Source organism: Pungitius pungitius, chromosome 12 (assembly GCF_949316345.1).
Source record: "Pungitius pungitius chromosome 12, fPunPun2.1, whole genome shotgun sequence".
NCBI lineage: Eukaryota > Metazoa > Chordata > Actinopteri > Perciformes > Gasterosteidae > Pungitius > Pungitius pungitius.
In genome coordinates, this window is record NC_084911.1 from 14,885,737 (window position 1) to 14,900,017 (window position 14,281).

The window sequence follows — 14,281 nt, forward strand, 5'->3', positions numbered from 1 at the left end:
TAAGATTTGAATCTGAAAATATATTTAAAATATATCGGTGGGGGACACAGAAGTCCAATGTTGGACTCTCTGTGTAGTCCTAAATCTGATACACATTTAACTATGAAAATAGCTATATTATTGTGTTATCCAGCTAAATTCTACCTCAGGTTTCAATTCATCAGCTAAAAAGAGACAATGTGTATACTGCGTTGTTAAGGCAGACAGATGTTTTCCAGAAAACATCAGGTCTGCCCACTTACAGGATTGTGTCAAATCACAACTTTGTTCAAATCATGTCATGTCATCACAAGAAATCATAATTTAAAATGAGTAAGGACTCCACAATCACTCAGTTCTTCTGGTGAATATGTCCTATTTTAAAGGGGATAATTAAAAGAGGATTGTCATATAAAATGCATGTAGCGCCGGCTGGTGGTGTTTCATGAATGTTACACATTTATAGATATTTTAACTTTGTTCAGAGAATAGCTGATTAAGCTCAAATTTTGGTAAGAAATCAGAAAACCTTTTTTATTATTATTTTCCTCAGGTCCAAACAGCAAATAAATAACTTAAATTAATTGAGAAAGAAATTAAATCTGATATCTGAGACTGACTGCCTACTTGTCTGTCCACCTGACTACCTCCCTAGCTGTTGTCTTGTCTGTCCTCCTCCCTAGCTGTCTTCTTGTATGTCTACATCCTTAGCTTTTGTCTTGTATGTCTACCTCCCTAGCTGTCTTCTTGTATGTCTACCTCCCTAGCTGTTTTATTGTATGTCTACATCCTTAGCTTTTGTCTTGTATGTCTACCTCGCTAGCTGTCTTCTTGTATGTCTACCTCCCTAGCTTTTGTCTTGTATGTCTACCTCGCTAGCTGTCTTCTTGTATGTCTACCTCGTTAGCTGTCTTCTTGTCTGTCTTCCTCCCTAGCTGTCTTCTTGTATGTCTACACCCCTAGCTGTCTTCTTGTATGTCTACATCCCTAGCTGTCTTCCTCCCTAGCTGTCTTCTTGTATGTCTACCTCGCTAGCTGTCTTCTTGTATGTCTACATCCCTAGCTGTCTTCCTCCCTAGCTGTCTTCTTGTATGTCTACCTCCCTAGCTGTCTTCTTGTCTGTCTTCCTCCCTAGCTGTCTTCTTGTATGTCTACCTCGCTAGCTGTCTTCTTGTCTGTCTTCCTCCCTAGCTGTCTACCTATCTACCTGACATGGAGAGCAAACGTGCTAAGAATGAACATCCCAGTCTGAAACGAGTGAACACATGAATGTTGCATACATGTCATGTCAGTCATATTTGGAAAGGTAACACCTTCTACATGAAGACAAGCTGTGAGAGCTCCTCGGCTGGAATCGGCTCCTCTCGTTTGCTTTCGTGTTGAGCAGCAGCAGTCCGTTTGGCGTGACAACGTGGCACTTTACAGCCAATAAGAGCATACCCAAAAACTTTTCACTTATGCTACTTCTTATTGGTCGGAGGCCCATTGAGGGCTTTGTTCATTGGGTATCTGAAGAACACGGCCCGCCTCCGGACGTTGTTATTTAAAGGTACAGAGTGCCAACGCGGACCAAACTGCTGCTCGAACTGCAAACGGAGGTGTCGCGAGAAGCTGCAGAGAAACTGGTGAGTTCGTTTTCTCTTGGCTCTAAACCGTTATATTAGAAGAAAAGTGGCGAGAGGTGTAATTTAGAGTTTGCAGCAGGAAATATGGAGGAAAAAGTGTGACTTTGTTAAAGATGTTTCATGTAGAGGGAACTGAGACAGTATTTATTCATTCTCATCAATGCTGTACTATTTACCCAACATTCAATTCATTTTATTTTGTATAGCCCAGAATTGTAAATTAACAATTTGCCTCACAGGGCTTTACAGTCTGCACACATGCCACATCATCTGTCCCAAAACCCTGACATTGGCACAAACATCTCTCTTTGAAGTGTTTGAAAATGACATCGTTACTGAGAGGGAATGTTGGACGAATAGTGACCTGTGAGTAGAATGATCCACGTGTCCATGTTCCTGTACAATCTCATTCAATGATGGATGTCGTGGTCTAAGAGGCCGATGAGGTCGTCCTAGTCGGCCTTCTAGCACAAACTGCAGATATGGACTGATGCACAGTAAGCACTGAGGAAAGGATACTACCTCCATCAGGAGGTATTTCATTGCAGTTGTAGAGCTCGGTCGTGACCGACAGTGAAAACATTAAAGTTTGATGAAGAGCTCCAGAGGGACTCATGGTAGTGTGCTAATTGTCCACCAGCCTCTCCTATTGGTTTCACCTCCACTCCAGGGCAGCAGAAGAATGGGTGAACCCATTCTGGGTGCGCTGTATATGGTCAGAAGACACCGCTGGGCCTTCTGTCCCTCAGTAGAGGCTCTGACCTGAAGGAGGCGCTGTAGACTGTAGACCTTTATTCCAAGCATCTCAAACGGGACACGTGTGTTATCTAAAGTTTGATGCTGATTCAACTGTGTTTTAAACTTTCCTGTTTTTTTGTTCTTGTAAATAATGTGCTTTCCTTTTTTCTTCATTTCTGACATCCCACAGCCCCGCCACCAGTCAACGATGATGCTGTGGAGGTCACTGGCCTCCCTCTGCGTCCTGGCCGCCGCTGTCTTTGCCGTCCCTGCTCAGGAGAAGCGCATCCATCACCAGGCCGATCTGAGTGACCACGCCCACGACGATTCCGGCGGCTTCCAGTACGACCATGAAGCCTTTCTGGGCAAAGAGGAGGCCAAGACCTTCGACCAGCTGACGCCCGAGGAGAGCAAAGACAAATTAGCGTAGGTTTTACTAATGTTTCTACACTCCCAAGACTCAGGGTTCATTCTCTTGTCATTGCACAGCGTGGTGTTGATCAATGATATGCACTCTGTACATTTGCATGAACGTTCTGCTTATAACACAGCTTTCAATTATTCTCCGACCCCATCACTCGTACAGGAAGATTGTGGAGCGCATCGACATGGACAAGGACGGCTTCATCAGCCATGCAGAGCTGCACTATTGGATCAAACACCGGCAGAGGAGGTACATCGAGGAGAACGTGAACAAGCACTGGAAGGACTACGACAAGAACCAAGACGGGAAGATCGGCTGGGAGGAGTACAAAAACACCACCTATGGCTACTACCTGGGTAATGCTTCCTCTCCCCTCTGTCCTTTACTTTCATTTCTTCCTCTACCTCCCTCCTTGTGATCTAGAAACTGATAAAGCAACTCGAAAGGACTTGGAGCTTTCCGAGGAGCACAAGAACGTCTCAGACCACATGATCCAGCGCCACTCAACTAGTGTGCAATGCAGAATATCCAAAGAAGTGAGCACCACGTAGCCACAGCTAAGACAAACTAGCTTTCTAGCAGTTACCCTTCTGTAAACCACTAATCCCCCCAAACACTAATCATGCTACAGAGAATACGCTCTAAAACGGCCTCAACTCAAAGGTCCACTTACTTGCTTTTCTGCAGCTCTCAACCATTGTCACTAGCAAAATGGAAGCGGCTGATCTGGGATCAGCTGTTCACACATGCTTACCCCTTTTGGTAGCTGTTCTGGAGCTTTCCCTCACATGACCTGGTCTTCACACATTGTCTCTGTTTCAACACCCCACGATGCCCGGCTGGCTCAACCATGAATGGTTTTTTGCAGACGACGGGTTTGATGACCTGGAAAACAAGGACACCTACAAATCCATGCTGACCCGGGACGAGAGGCGCTTCAAGGCGGCCGACCGAGACGCCGACGGCATCGCCACGCGGGAAGAGTTCACTGCCTTCCTCCACCCGGAGGAGTATGACCACATGAAAGACGTGGTGGTGCAGGTAGACCTCCAATGTGGATCCATGCTCCTTACACAGAGCTCGTGTTCACTGCATTGAGTATTCAATCCTTTTCTCCTGCAGGAAACCGTGGAGGACATCGATAAGAACGGCGATGGCAAGATCAACCTAGAGGAGTACATCGGTGGGTGTTCTCTTCCACCACACCCCTCATCACTCCTAAAGCTGGAGGACATCTGTCCTAAGTGTGTGTGTGTGTGTGCTGCTGCTGCGCCCCCCACAGGTGACATGTACACATCAGAGGACGGTGGCAGCGAGCCCGACTGGGTCCAGACAGAGAAGAAACAATTCTCTGAGTTCAGAGATGCCAACAAGGTAAAAGCTGCGGTGTGATTTAGGTCGTCCGTGGCGTACCTCCACTCGGCTCCACAGATGAGCAGGTGTGCTGCGTGTTGTACAGGATGGCTACCTGGATGCTGACGAGGTGGCCCACTGGATTCTGCCTGGAGAGGTTGACCATGCTGACAATGAAGCCAAACACTTGATCTATGAGACGGACACAGACAAGGTACACCCCCCCCCCCCCACACTTTGAAGCCTCTGCCAGTGCAGTCTATGTGGTCCTCACACAGCGTAGACCCAGAAGCACACACAGCTCAATGTTCACTTCCCTCCAGATTGTTACACACCTACTGACTACAACGGCTCTGTCCATTTGAAACATGAATCCCAGATGACTGCAAACACCAAGATGAATGTTTTACATTTTGAGCTCTGCCTTATTGAGAGCTGATGAGAGGCAGTAGATGGTGTACAGCACCTTTAATGCACCGAGGGGCTTTTCAACACAGACGCCACGTGCAACTAGCAAACAGTGTCGTTGACACTGACAAAGGTCGCGGGGTCGCTGTGTCTGCATGGCGATGCAAGAGGTAAGGTAGGAACTATGATGAATGAAAACTACTGATTAACTAGAGCCAGGACCGTACCTGCCTCTCTAGTTCTAGTGAGTGGAATACACATTACATTACACGCTGTACATACTACACAGTTACGCACAATACACTGTCAGCTATGCTATGCTATGCTATGCTATGGTGCATCTAATTGGGGATTGTGTTTTAATTATTAACTGGCTTCTGTCTGTCTCTTGCTTTCTCCTACTACTGCTTGTTTTCACCTCTCTTCCTGTCAATCATAAACCAATGAACCACTGCTGGATGGAATCTGCTGATCAAACAACAGGACCAGAAAATAACCAAGAAGGAGATTCTGGCCAACTGGAACATGTTTGTGGGCAGCCAGGCCACCAATTACGGGGAGGACTTAACAAAGAGACACGATGAACTTTGATGAGCTGTCAGAAGCTCATTGGGAGATTGTGGTTACCATGGTTATGAGGTGGGGGTTCTGACTCTGGGGGAAAGGTTGTAATGTTGTACCTTTGGTCACGCATACACACATATCCATTCAGCATTCACTCACATACTGTGTATGTGAATACAGACCGTCGTGGGTTACATATCAGTGACACTGAAAACTATCTCCATTTACAAACTAAATTGGGCATAATGCTCACACAGTTCTTCTTCTATGAGCCTGAGAGGTCCCAGCACATGAAGAAACATGTAGTCACGTCATTAAGACCAGCAGACATCGTATCTGAAGCATTAAACCACAAGGTGTATGGAATGTTGTGATCTCTGGGCTTTGCTTATTAAAGTCTTTTGTTTTTTTTTCTACAAATTGCCAATTCTTTGTTTTAGCATTAACCAATCATGAATCTTCGGTTCCATTTGTATACCATTTTGTGAAAATGAGAACAGTGTAGTATGGCGGCAAATCACTGTGGAAAAAGAACAGCGAGCGCGCAGAAAACCCCTAGCGACTAGCGAGCAAATATCGCTCTCCACAGACTTTTGCTCGTGGATGTTTGATCTATGTGCGCACGTGAACCTTATTTGTGCCCTCGAATTTTGACAGTGATTTGCCGCCAAAGTGTAGGTCTCTACATGGATTTCTGTCTATTTGCCTTCAAAATGACATTAAGTCTGGAGTTGTTTGTAAAAGCTGATAAAAGTGGAAGGTGCTCAGCACTGTTGGATTCTGTCCATCTCATCATCACTATGTGGTCAATTCAGCAGAGGAAGAGCCATCCTAAATCTTTACTGCCCAGTACAGCTTCCACTTCCAGATCCGAATGCATACTTCCTGTTAGACAATGTACACTTTCAAGTCGAACCCTGAGGCATCACACCTCCAGTCGTGGTGAAGCTCAAGTATGTACTATATCTACTCAATATTTCAGTCACCAAAGTACTGCTAGCGTACTCTCATTAGGCCACTAGAAACAGAACCATAATTCATTCGTTAAATCAGATTCAGGAGAATGGGACAGACACAACCAACTAATTTAGCAGCCACCATGCAAAGGATGTTTAAAATATAGTTGGTAATTATTTGTGTTTTTCTTCTGCTATCTATTTGTGCAGTTCCGTATCATCACATTGTTCTTTTAACGTTATGCATGTGATGTTAGTTCAGTGCCTTGTTTGGATATGGATGCTCCGATGAATCATGGCTCAGACTGTAGACCTCATCTAACAGCTTTCTGGACATTCATTTGGTTCAGGGCCCATCTGAAGGGCCTCATGGGGTCCTTTTATACCACCTGTGTCAATGTCTGATCTCCATCATGAAGCATATTTATGTGTTGTCAGTAAGCAGCACAGATGCAGTTGGTAGTCAAGCCTTGAATTCAGAGTGGAGAAATACTGCTGCAAAGTGTCTCATGAAAGAGCGTTCCTTTGTTTGGAGGGGGCCCACAATGAGAATTAGAGGTCATCATAGTAGATAAATGAAGGGGCTCTGTGTGATCGATGGACTTCAGACTGGTGAGAAGTATTTTCAGTTTAAAAGTTAGTGCAGCTGTGTTTAATATCATTTCCTCAGTGTTTACTGTATCCATCTCCACCATTCTATAACTAGATGTACTATGAGTACATCCGTCACACAAAGACATGGCTGAATGCTATCCAGCTTCCTTAGGGACCGGCGTGGAAACCTGAGTGTTTGGTTTGTCCTTCATGGGGTCCTGTAGTAATTATGACCAGCTCACTTTAAGCTAACAGAGACCAATTGTTGGTTTTAGGATATTTTATACTTCTGAAAACATAGTTCTGGATACCTTATTTTATTTCTGATGGTGGTAAGTATAGTAGTATAGTATATAGTACTCCTGTTGGAACTTGTATGGTTGGCTGTCCAGCCTCTTGAAAAAACATGCATTTCTAGAATAAAAGCAACATATATATTTTTAATGTATTTCTGGATTAAAAGCCACATGCATTCCTACAATGTATTTCTGGATTAAAAGCCACATGTATTTCTGGATTAAAAGCCATATGCATTTCTAGAATAAAATCCACATGTATTTCTAGAATAAAAGCCACATGTATTTTTAGAATGTATTTCTGGATTAAAAGCCATATACATTTCTAGAATAAAAGCCACATGTATTTCTGGATTAAAAGCCATATGCATTTCTATAATAAAGGCCACATGTATTTTTAGAATGAATTTCTGGATTAAAAACCATATACATTTCTAGAATAAAAGCCACATGTATTTCTGGATTAAAAGCCATATGCATTTCTAGAATAAAAGCCACATGTATTTCTGGATTAAAAGCCATATGCATTTCTAGAATAAAAGCCACATGTATTTCTGGATTAAAAGCCATATGCATTTCTAGAATAAAAGCCACATGTATTTCTAGAATATATTTCTGGATTAAAAGCAACATGCATTTCTAGAATAAAAGACATGTATTTTTAGAATGTATTTCTGGATTAAAAGCCACATGTATTTCTAGAATGTATTTCTGGATTAAAATCCGTATGCATTTCTAGAATAAAATCCACATGTATTTATTTCCACATCTCTATCCATGGTCGTCAGGATGGCCTTCTGACTCTTTCTGAGCTGCTCAACAAGCTGGACTACGTCATGACGAGCACCATCACGGACTACGGAGGCATGAGGGTGGAGGAACACGACGAGCTGTGACAAAGGGACCACAGAGCTGACATGGTGCAAGTGATCTCCTTCCCACTGAAAGTGTTTCTCTCAAACTACAGACAATAAAAGCAGACAGGCGTTGGTTTCCATAAGTTCATGGTTTAATGAAAACAACTTTAAACTTTCTCCAAATGATCCTTTACCACTAACATCACTAACCTTTGTCTAAATAATGATGTTTTTGAAATCATTTGATGCGATCACATCAAAAAAGGACAAACTATTATGTAGTTTAATGCCTGAAACAGGAAGTAACTGGTGAGACTACTCTGGCCACATCTATTTCTGGGAATATAGTTCAGGATGGAAGGGACGTTTACAGTTTGAAGTAGGAAAGCCAGTAAGCAACAGATGCAAAAAACAACAAGGAGCAGGCCTGTGAGACGGGTGGCCGCGCTGTCCTCCGTCTCATACTTGCATCACTGGACGTGCCTCTTTGGCCCGGAGGTCGACTCCGGACGCAGAGAAGCCGGTTCCGCCCTGTCACAACACACGACACGGCAGAAGACATCAGTAAGCCGTGACTGAGAGAGCAGCAGTGAGAGACCGGCTACTGTAAACGGGCTCACGGGGGGGGGTGTCATTGGACCCCACCCCCCTCATTGCGTCCACAACTTGCTGTCTGAAGCAGCTCATTCAAGTCCAGAGTACCATGAGTGTCCCCCACCTCCTCTACATAGAAGTACACACATACCCTCTGCATTGGGATGATGTCCCTTTCGGACAGTTTGTCTCCGGTCACAGGATCCATCATGTCCTTCTTGATCAGCTTCTCCACACACTCCAGAGTGACAACCGTCCCCCTGAACAGGGCAGAAAGTCAGTTTATCCTGTTGGTCAGAGAACACTGAGCATGGGGACGGGAGAGTGGAGGACATTTGGACACTTACGAGGGCCGCAGGACAGCACACGGGACACTGTTACCCAGGATGTCTCTGGTGACTGCACACACATATCTGTCCTAGAGAGACAAGACAGAATGTCAGGACAGGACAGCGATGTTCCCCAACACATCTCCAACTATTTGGTTTGATCAGATTGGAAATAATAATAAATAATATATATATTATATTGAGGGATGAATAGATTTTTTAAATCAACTAATTAATCACACATTTTGAAATTCATTAATCTTTATTAGTGGCAATTAATGTTGTTTTCAAGAGGCCAGACTAAATCTGGCATGTATTTTAAACACAAAACTACAGTAATTTCACGACTATAAGCCGCAACTTTTTTACAGAGCAGCTGCACGTAAATTTGCCATTAATGAAGCTGCCCCCCGTCGACCGTAACGTACCCCCCCCCCGCGTTTTGGAAAAGTTGGCAGCTCTGCAATGGTGAGACGGCAATGTGAAGCACTGCGGCACGGACGACTCAGTAGTCGTTTCTCTGCCGCGGAGACACCTGCGGCTTATATGTCACATCTTTTTATTTATCTTCAGGTGTGCCCGGAAATGATGGTACGCACATTTGATCATCTTGGAGGCAGAATTCCACCTGATGGAACATGCAACTATTCCAGCTAGCTTAGCCTAGCAGTGCTTTAAGTGGTCAGTTTGCCACTCACATTCCTTGTGTTTGACACGTGGAGTAACTCCTCTGCAGTTCTCCACTGTGTCGCACCTCGGTTTGTTTTACTTCTAATGCAAAATGCGTAAATTGCATAGATTAATGCATTTATGTTGACAGCCCTAATTATAGTTCATTCACTGTCCCCTCCACACGGAGTTCACAATAAACTGGCCAGTTTAGACAGTGGCCAACTGTCTAATCCCTGTGTGTGTGTACACACCACCAGGTCAGAAGGGGGAGGACTGTGGGACATAAGCAGACACTAGAGTAGTTTCAGGAAGGCTATCACCAGATCAAAGTCCTCTTTGATGCCTCTGCTTTAATCTCACAAGGTTAATTACTTGATTTGAGTGGAACATCCTGAGTTAGTAGCAACGTGGCTCACAGCCACGTGGCCCGGCCGCTCGGGCGTGAGGTCACATGTGAAAATAACTGACCTGTCGGGTGAGCAAGGCCACTCGATCCAGGCTGGGGTCCAGAGGGGTGAAGCGCACTGGGATGAGCTCATTCATCTTAATGGGTCTTCCTGACATGGGACATAACACGGTCTTACTCTGAGGGAAGGAGAGAGAAGAGAGGGTAGTAAACAGTGACGTCTGATCTTCCCATGTCTCCCTACTCAGCTGCTATTGGAGTGGAGTCAACATCACAGAGGACGTCATGACATTTAACCGCATGAGACCCAACAAGGCGTTTCTGGACACTGGACACTGTTGTGGCTAATTCCTCTCATTGAACACATGGCTCTGGATAGAGTCCTGATTTCCCTTGAAGAGGACAACTGGACCCTTAGAATGACATCTCATTGAGGGGGGGGGGGGGGGGGGGGGGGGCTGGTCTTGCATTTTGTTGAAGATCAGAAGACCAGCTTTTTTTTTAAATGGAAGAAACGTATTTAATTTTATATTTGAAATGTTTTTCCTGTTATATTAAGATCTAAGTGTTCAGAGCCTAGTTTATTCTCACAGAGGCTGTATTGCTGGGTATGATTGTGAAGGATTCCTCTGTGTTCCCTATTCACTAAAGTACACGTCAGTATTTTGGGGGGTGTGGAGAGCTAATGAGTTCTAGGTTGGGACATGAACTTCTTTTATATGAAAAGATTTCTAAATATGTTCAAACATTTGAGATCCTGCAGAAAAATATGATTTCATCATTATCTTGTAAATTAAAGTTTTTTTTTAAAGAAAATCATGTGATGTGATTCAACCATGTGATTTTTACTAAGCAAACACTTCGAATAGTTAAAAATTAATATCCAAATATAAAAAAACAACAACAGCGGCAGCAGCGGCGCTACTGTACTGACTTTATGTTGAATGATAAAATAGACTATAAGCTAACAGCTTCATGCAGTCCATAAACTTCAATTAATGTTAAGAATATTTGTTTCAATCACTGAAAGAAGCCTAAAATATGGAATATGTAACACTGAAGAGGTTTTGTTAAACTTGCTTTATACTTTTGCCCGTTGTTTGCATTCTAACCCGCCAACCAGTTCATTAAAAGGCGTTGCATGCGTCTAAGGGAGGAGCAGCACGTCGATCATCACAATACGAGCATCCCTCTCTCCGTGGGCTCCACCTCGAGCTGCCGCAGGGTGAGTGGATCGTGTTGAAGGTCATACACACCGGTTTCAGGATTACCGCCATGACTTTAACGTAAAAGTCAACAGTCATACATGGGACCAATAATACAAGGGGAACCACTTGCACCTAGAATCCCGGAGTTACAGGACTGGTCCACTGTTCCCTTTCTGGCCATGCATGAGCAGCAAGCCATGGTTGCCGGGCCACTGCCCCCACACAGGAGAAGAAGACACTCACGGGTTTCTTGAGCAGGGTGGGCTTGGACTGTGGTGTCAGAGAGGGGATCCAGAAGCTGGGGAGGCTCTGACTGGAAGAGGCCACAGAAGCAGCAGAGGAGGAGGACTGTGCTGAGCCGCTGTCTGTCCGGCCCTTCTCTCCTCCTTGCGTTAGTCCTGAAGGGAACAGGTCACACGTTCTGCTCTTTGGAGTGTTTCTTAATTGAGACATGAGTACATTTCATCGTGCAATCCTGTAATGACAATAACAACTCCTTGAAGATGAAGACATGACGGCAGACCTGAAAATACCATTTTCTGTGTACATGCATGGACCCATACACCCACCATTTATTTACCATTTATTTATACATATATGTAGAACTAATATATATATATATATATATTAGTACATAGTACTACATATATGTATAAATAAATGGTAAATAAATGGTATAGAAAATGACACATTGAGCAGACTTTCCCTGCACAGTAATGTCCAGTGAAACTACTCTGTCAAGGGGAGCTTTATAGTGCATTAACACATAATCATATTTCCACTATTTGTAATGCAAATAAATCATTTGACTAATTTGATTTCTGTGTCCATCCTTCAGCTGTTAGAATTTGGATCTGTGTCCCGGACAGCAAAAACAAAGTAGAATTAGGCCACATTTGCAGGTAAAGCATAATCTAAAGTGCATTTTGATTTTCTTACACAAACTTCACCATCAGCCACAACACCTCAACGTCACGTGATGAACCCACGGCCATTTGATTGTTCTGACCAAAAGTCTAAACTCATTTGATTAAGATAAAAGATTATGCCAAAACACATGGTAATAATAATAATAATAATGAGTGTCAGCGGTAACTTCTATTTGGTGTGAAGGGAAAGAAAATTGGAGAGAAATGAAGACTCAGTGGAGATCTTAATGCTGATTGGCCGTCACAGTTGGCAGGTGTGCATCCTGTCAGTGCAATGAGAGCCTACCGGATGTGAATGGGTTGATGGGTTTGGACACAATGCTGTTCTCCCGGGTCTTAAACCTCTCCACTTTCTCTCTTTCTTCGGACTTGGACTCCAGTCGGCTGCTGCTCTTCTGCGCCTGCTTCTGCTTCTCATAAGCCTGACGAATTAGAGGAGGAAAAACACAGACAACATTTATTAAATTGTTGTTTGAAGTTCAGTCAAAACATGCACGTTTCACTGCCAGTAGCGTAAAGGAGCAGCAATGTTCAAAGTTTTTCTATGACCAAGCATCAGATCCAGATCATCCATCAGCTGTATTTATGTCCAATTCATCAGCCAATAGCTTCACCATGAAATAATGACTTTCCACAGGAAGAAGACGTTTTCTGTTGTGTCGCACTGTGGCGGCAAATAAAGTCATTAGACAGTGTAGTATAGGGCTTACCTTCATTTTCTTGGCAGTTTCTGTTTTCTGGTGCAGAATGTATTCAAGAATGGCCTGTTTTTCATACAAGAATCCATCTGGACTGAGCACAGCAACGAGAACAAGACAATGCGGTTTACGGATTCATGGTCACATGGTAGGGTTACAACAGCATGTTTGTATGTGTGAACGTCAACATACGTCATCACAGGATCCTGACAGGTCTGCAGAGACAGGCAGCAGCAGTCAAAGTCTTTGATGGCGTCTTTGCCCAGCCGAATGCTCTGAGTGCCGTAACCAGACGCCGCTGGGCAGGAGACGGGGACACATAGTATGCTTACATGACCAAGACCAAACAGACAATGCTGTCCAAAAGGAAAGGAAGTAATGGTCCTCTTGGTTCTCTACACCAATAATCATGTTTCTGTTCACAAACAAAATATAGGAATATGGCCTTTAAAACCTAGACTTCAGATCAAATGTGTGTGTTCTGCTAGCTCAGAAGACACCATTCGGACCCGAATGGTCGAACGGACCTGTACGTTCTGTTTACTGGTCAAACTTCTAACACACTCCCGAAGACAGGAGCTACCATACACAGGAGCTACCATACACAGGGCCATCACTAACTAACCGAAAATAGTACAGACCGGTTAATGAGTCGATGCTACATTTCCTTTGACTGCTTGAAGGCCCCACTACTGACAAACGAAGGCGCTTCTTCGACCGACACGACGGGAAATCACTGGAAGTGTGGAGTGAACACGCTTCTCACCGGTATCTTTCCTCTTCTCGTGGTACGTGTAGACAGCTCCGGCCGTACAGTTCTTTCCATGGCGAGTCATTGCGCTTCTGCTTTATCCAGCTGGTCTGCAGTTTCAAAGAGGTCACGTTACGTGTTGTTATTGTAAAGTTAGCATCAATGCTAACATTAGCTGGTGGTCTGTAAGGAGTTTAAAGAGGTCACGTTAACGTTACGTGCTGCTATTGTACGGTAGCATCGATGCAAACGCTAGCTGCTAAATATTAACATACACAATAAATGCACAGACTGAATTCAGATTGCGTTACATTATAAAAAGAACAGCTTTTAACGTACGTTGCGAGTGGTGCTATGGTAGGTTTACGAACACCAAAACATCGACACAACTGTTTTTCTTCTTCGTTGCCTCAACTGCTTCCGCTCACTCTACTTCCGCTTATTCTTTTACGTCTGACGGCGACTGGCATCCTTCGTGTTGCTTTACTGCCACCTTCTGGTTACTACACACATGACAGACGCGTCATTCATCTGGTAAAATAGTATCATGAATGAGATAGGATGAGGTCAAATAAGACAAGACAAATCTGGCTGAATGAATGTTTAAGTGGTATATACTACAGTTCGCTAACTTATACCTGTAAGATATTTATTATTATCTGTATATTTATACCTATTACTATTGCACTTCTGGTTGATTTGTACTCGTACATGTGTAATGACAATAAAGTTGAATCTAATCTAATCTATGTCTTAAAAAGCAGTGGAAACGTTTTCACTCCTGATTAAAAGAACTGAGGGATCCAGATGCGTGGTGCATAAAAAGACAACAGTGTTTCTGCTCGTTCAGGTTGGTCTCTATGGGCGATGAGCAGACCTGTCTCAGACCACCGGAGGGGC

At 43.8% G+C, this 14,281-nt stretch overlaps 2 protein-coding genes across 6 annotated transcripts; one reads left to right on the top strand and one right to left on the bottom strand.

Moving 5' to 3' along the window:
• Positions 1-1,536: 1,536 nt before the first annotated feature.
• Positions 1,537-10,106, top strand: rcn3 (reticulocalbin 3, EF-hand calcium binding domain). 3 transcript variants are annotated; one of them, XM_062565949.1, is made up of 8 exons: positions 1,537-1,604; positions 2,533-2,768; positions 2,929-3,122; positions 3,635-3,807; positions 3,889-3,949; positions 4,049-4,140; positions 4,226-4,333; positions 10,044-10,106. In XM_062565949.1, exons 2-8 carry the CDS (start codon positions 2,551-2,553, stop codon positions 10,089-10,091), a joined length of 894 nt encoding a protein of 297 aa, XP_062421933.1. In that variant the 5' UTR covers positions 1,537-1,604; positions 2,533-2,550; the 3' UTR covers positions 10,092-10,106. The 3 variants fall into 3 exon arrangements, with proteins under 3 accessions (XP_062421933.1, XP_037331880.2, XP_037331881.1); XM_037475983.2 differs by lacking the exon at positions 10,044-10,106 and adding an exon at positions 7,726-7,937; XM_037475984.2 differs by lacking the exon at positions 10,044-10,106 and adding an exon at positions 5,011-7,192.
• nosip (nitric oxide synthase interacting protein) lies at positions 7,929-13,846 on the bottom strand. Of its 3 annotated transcripts, none has more exons than XM_037475985.2 (10): positions 13,721-13,846; positions 13,397-13,491; positions 12,823-12,928; positions 12,643-12,724; positions 12,219-12,354; positions 11,247-11,401; positions 9,858-9,974; positions 8,736-8,806; positions 8,540-8,648; positions 7,929-8,325 (listed from the first exon to the last, which is right to left on the bottom strand). In XM_037475985.2, the coding sequence occupies exons 2-10, from the start codon at positions 13,464-13,466 to the stop codon at positions 8,254-8,256; spliced, it is 918 nt and encodes a 305-aa protein (XP_037331882.1). In that variant the 5' UTR covers positions 13,467-13,491; positions 13,721-13,846; the 3' UTR covers positions 7,929-8,253. The 3 variants fall into 3 exon arrangements, with proteins under 3 accessions (XP_037331882.1, XP_037331883.1, XP_062421935.1); XM_037475986.2 differs by having other exon boundaries at positions 13,397-13,564; positions 13,721-13,835; XM_062565951.1 differs by having other exon boundaries at positions 13,397-13,821.
• Between the last annotated feature and the right edge of the window lie 435 nt (positions 13,847-14,281).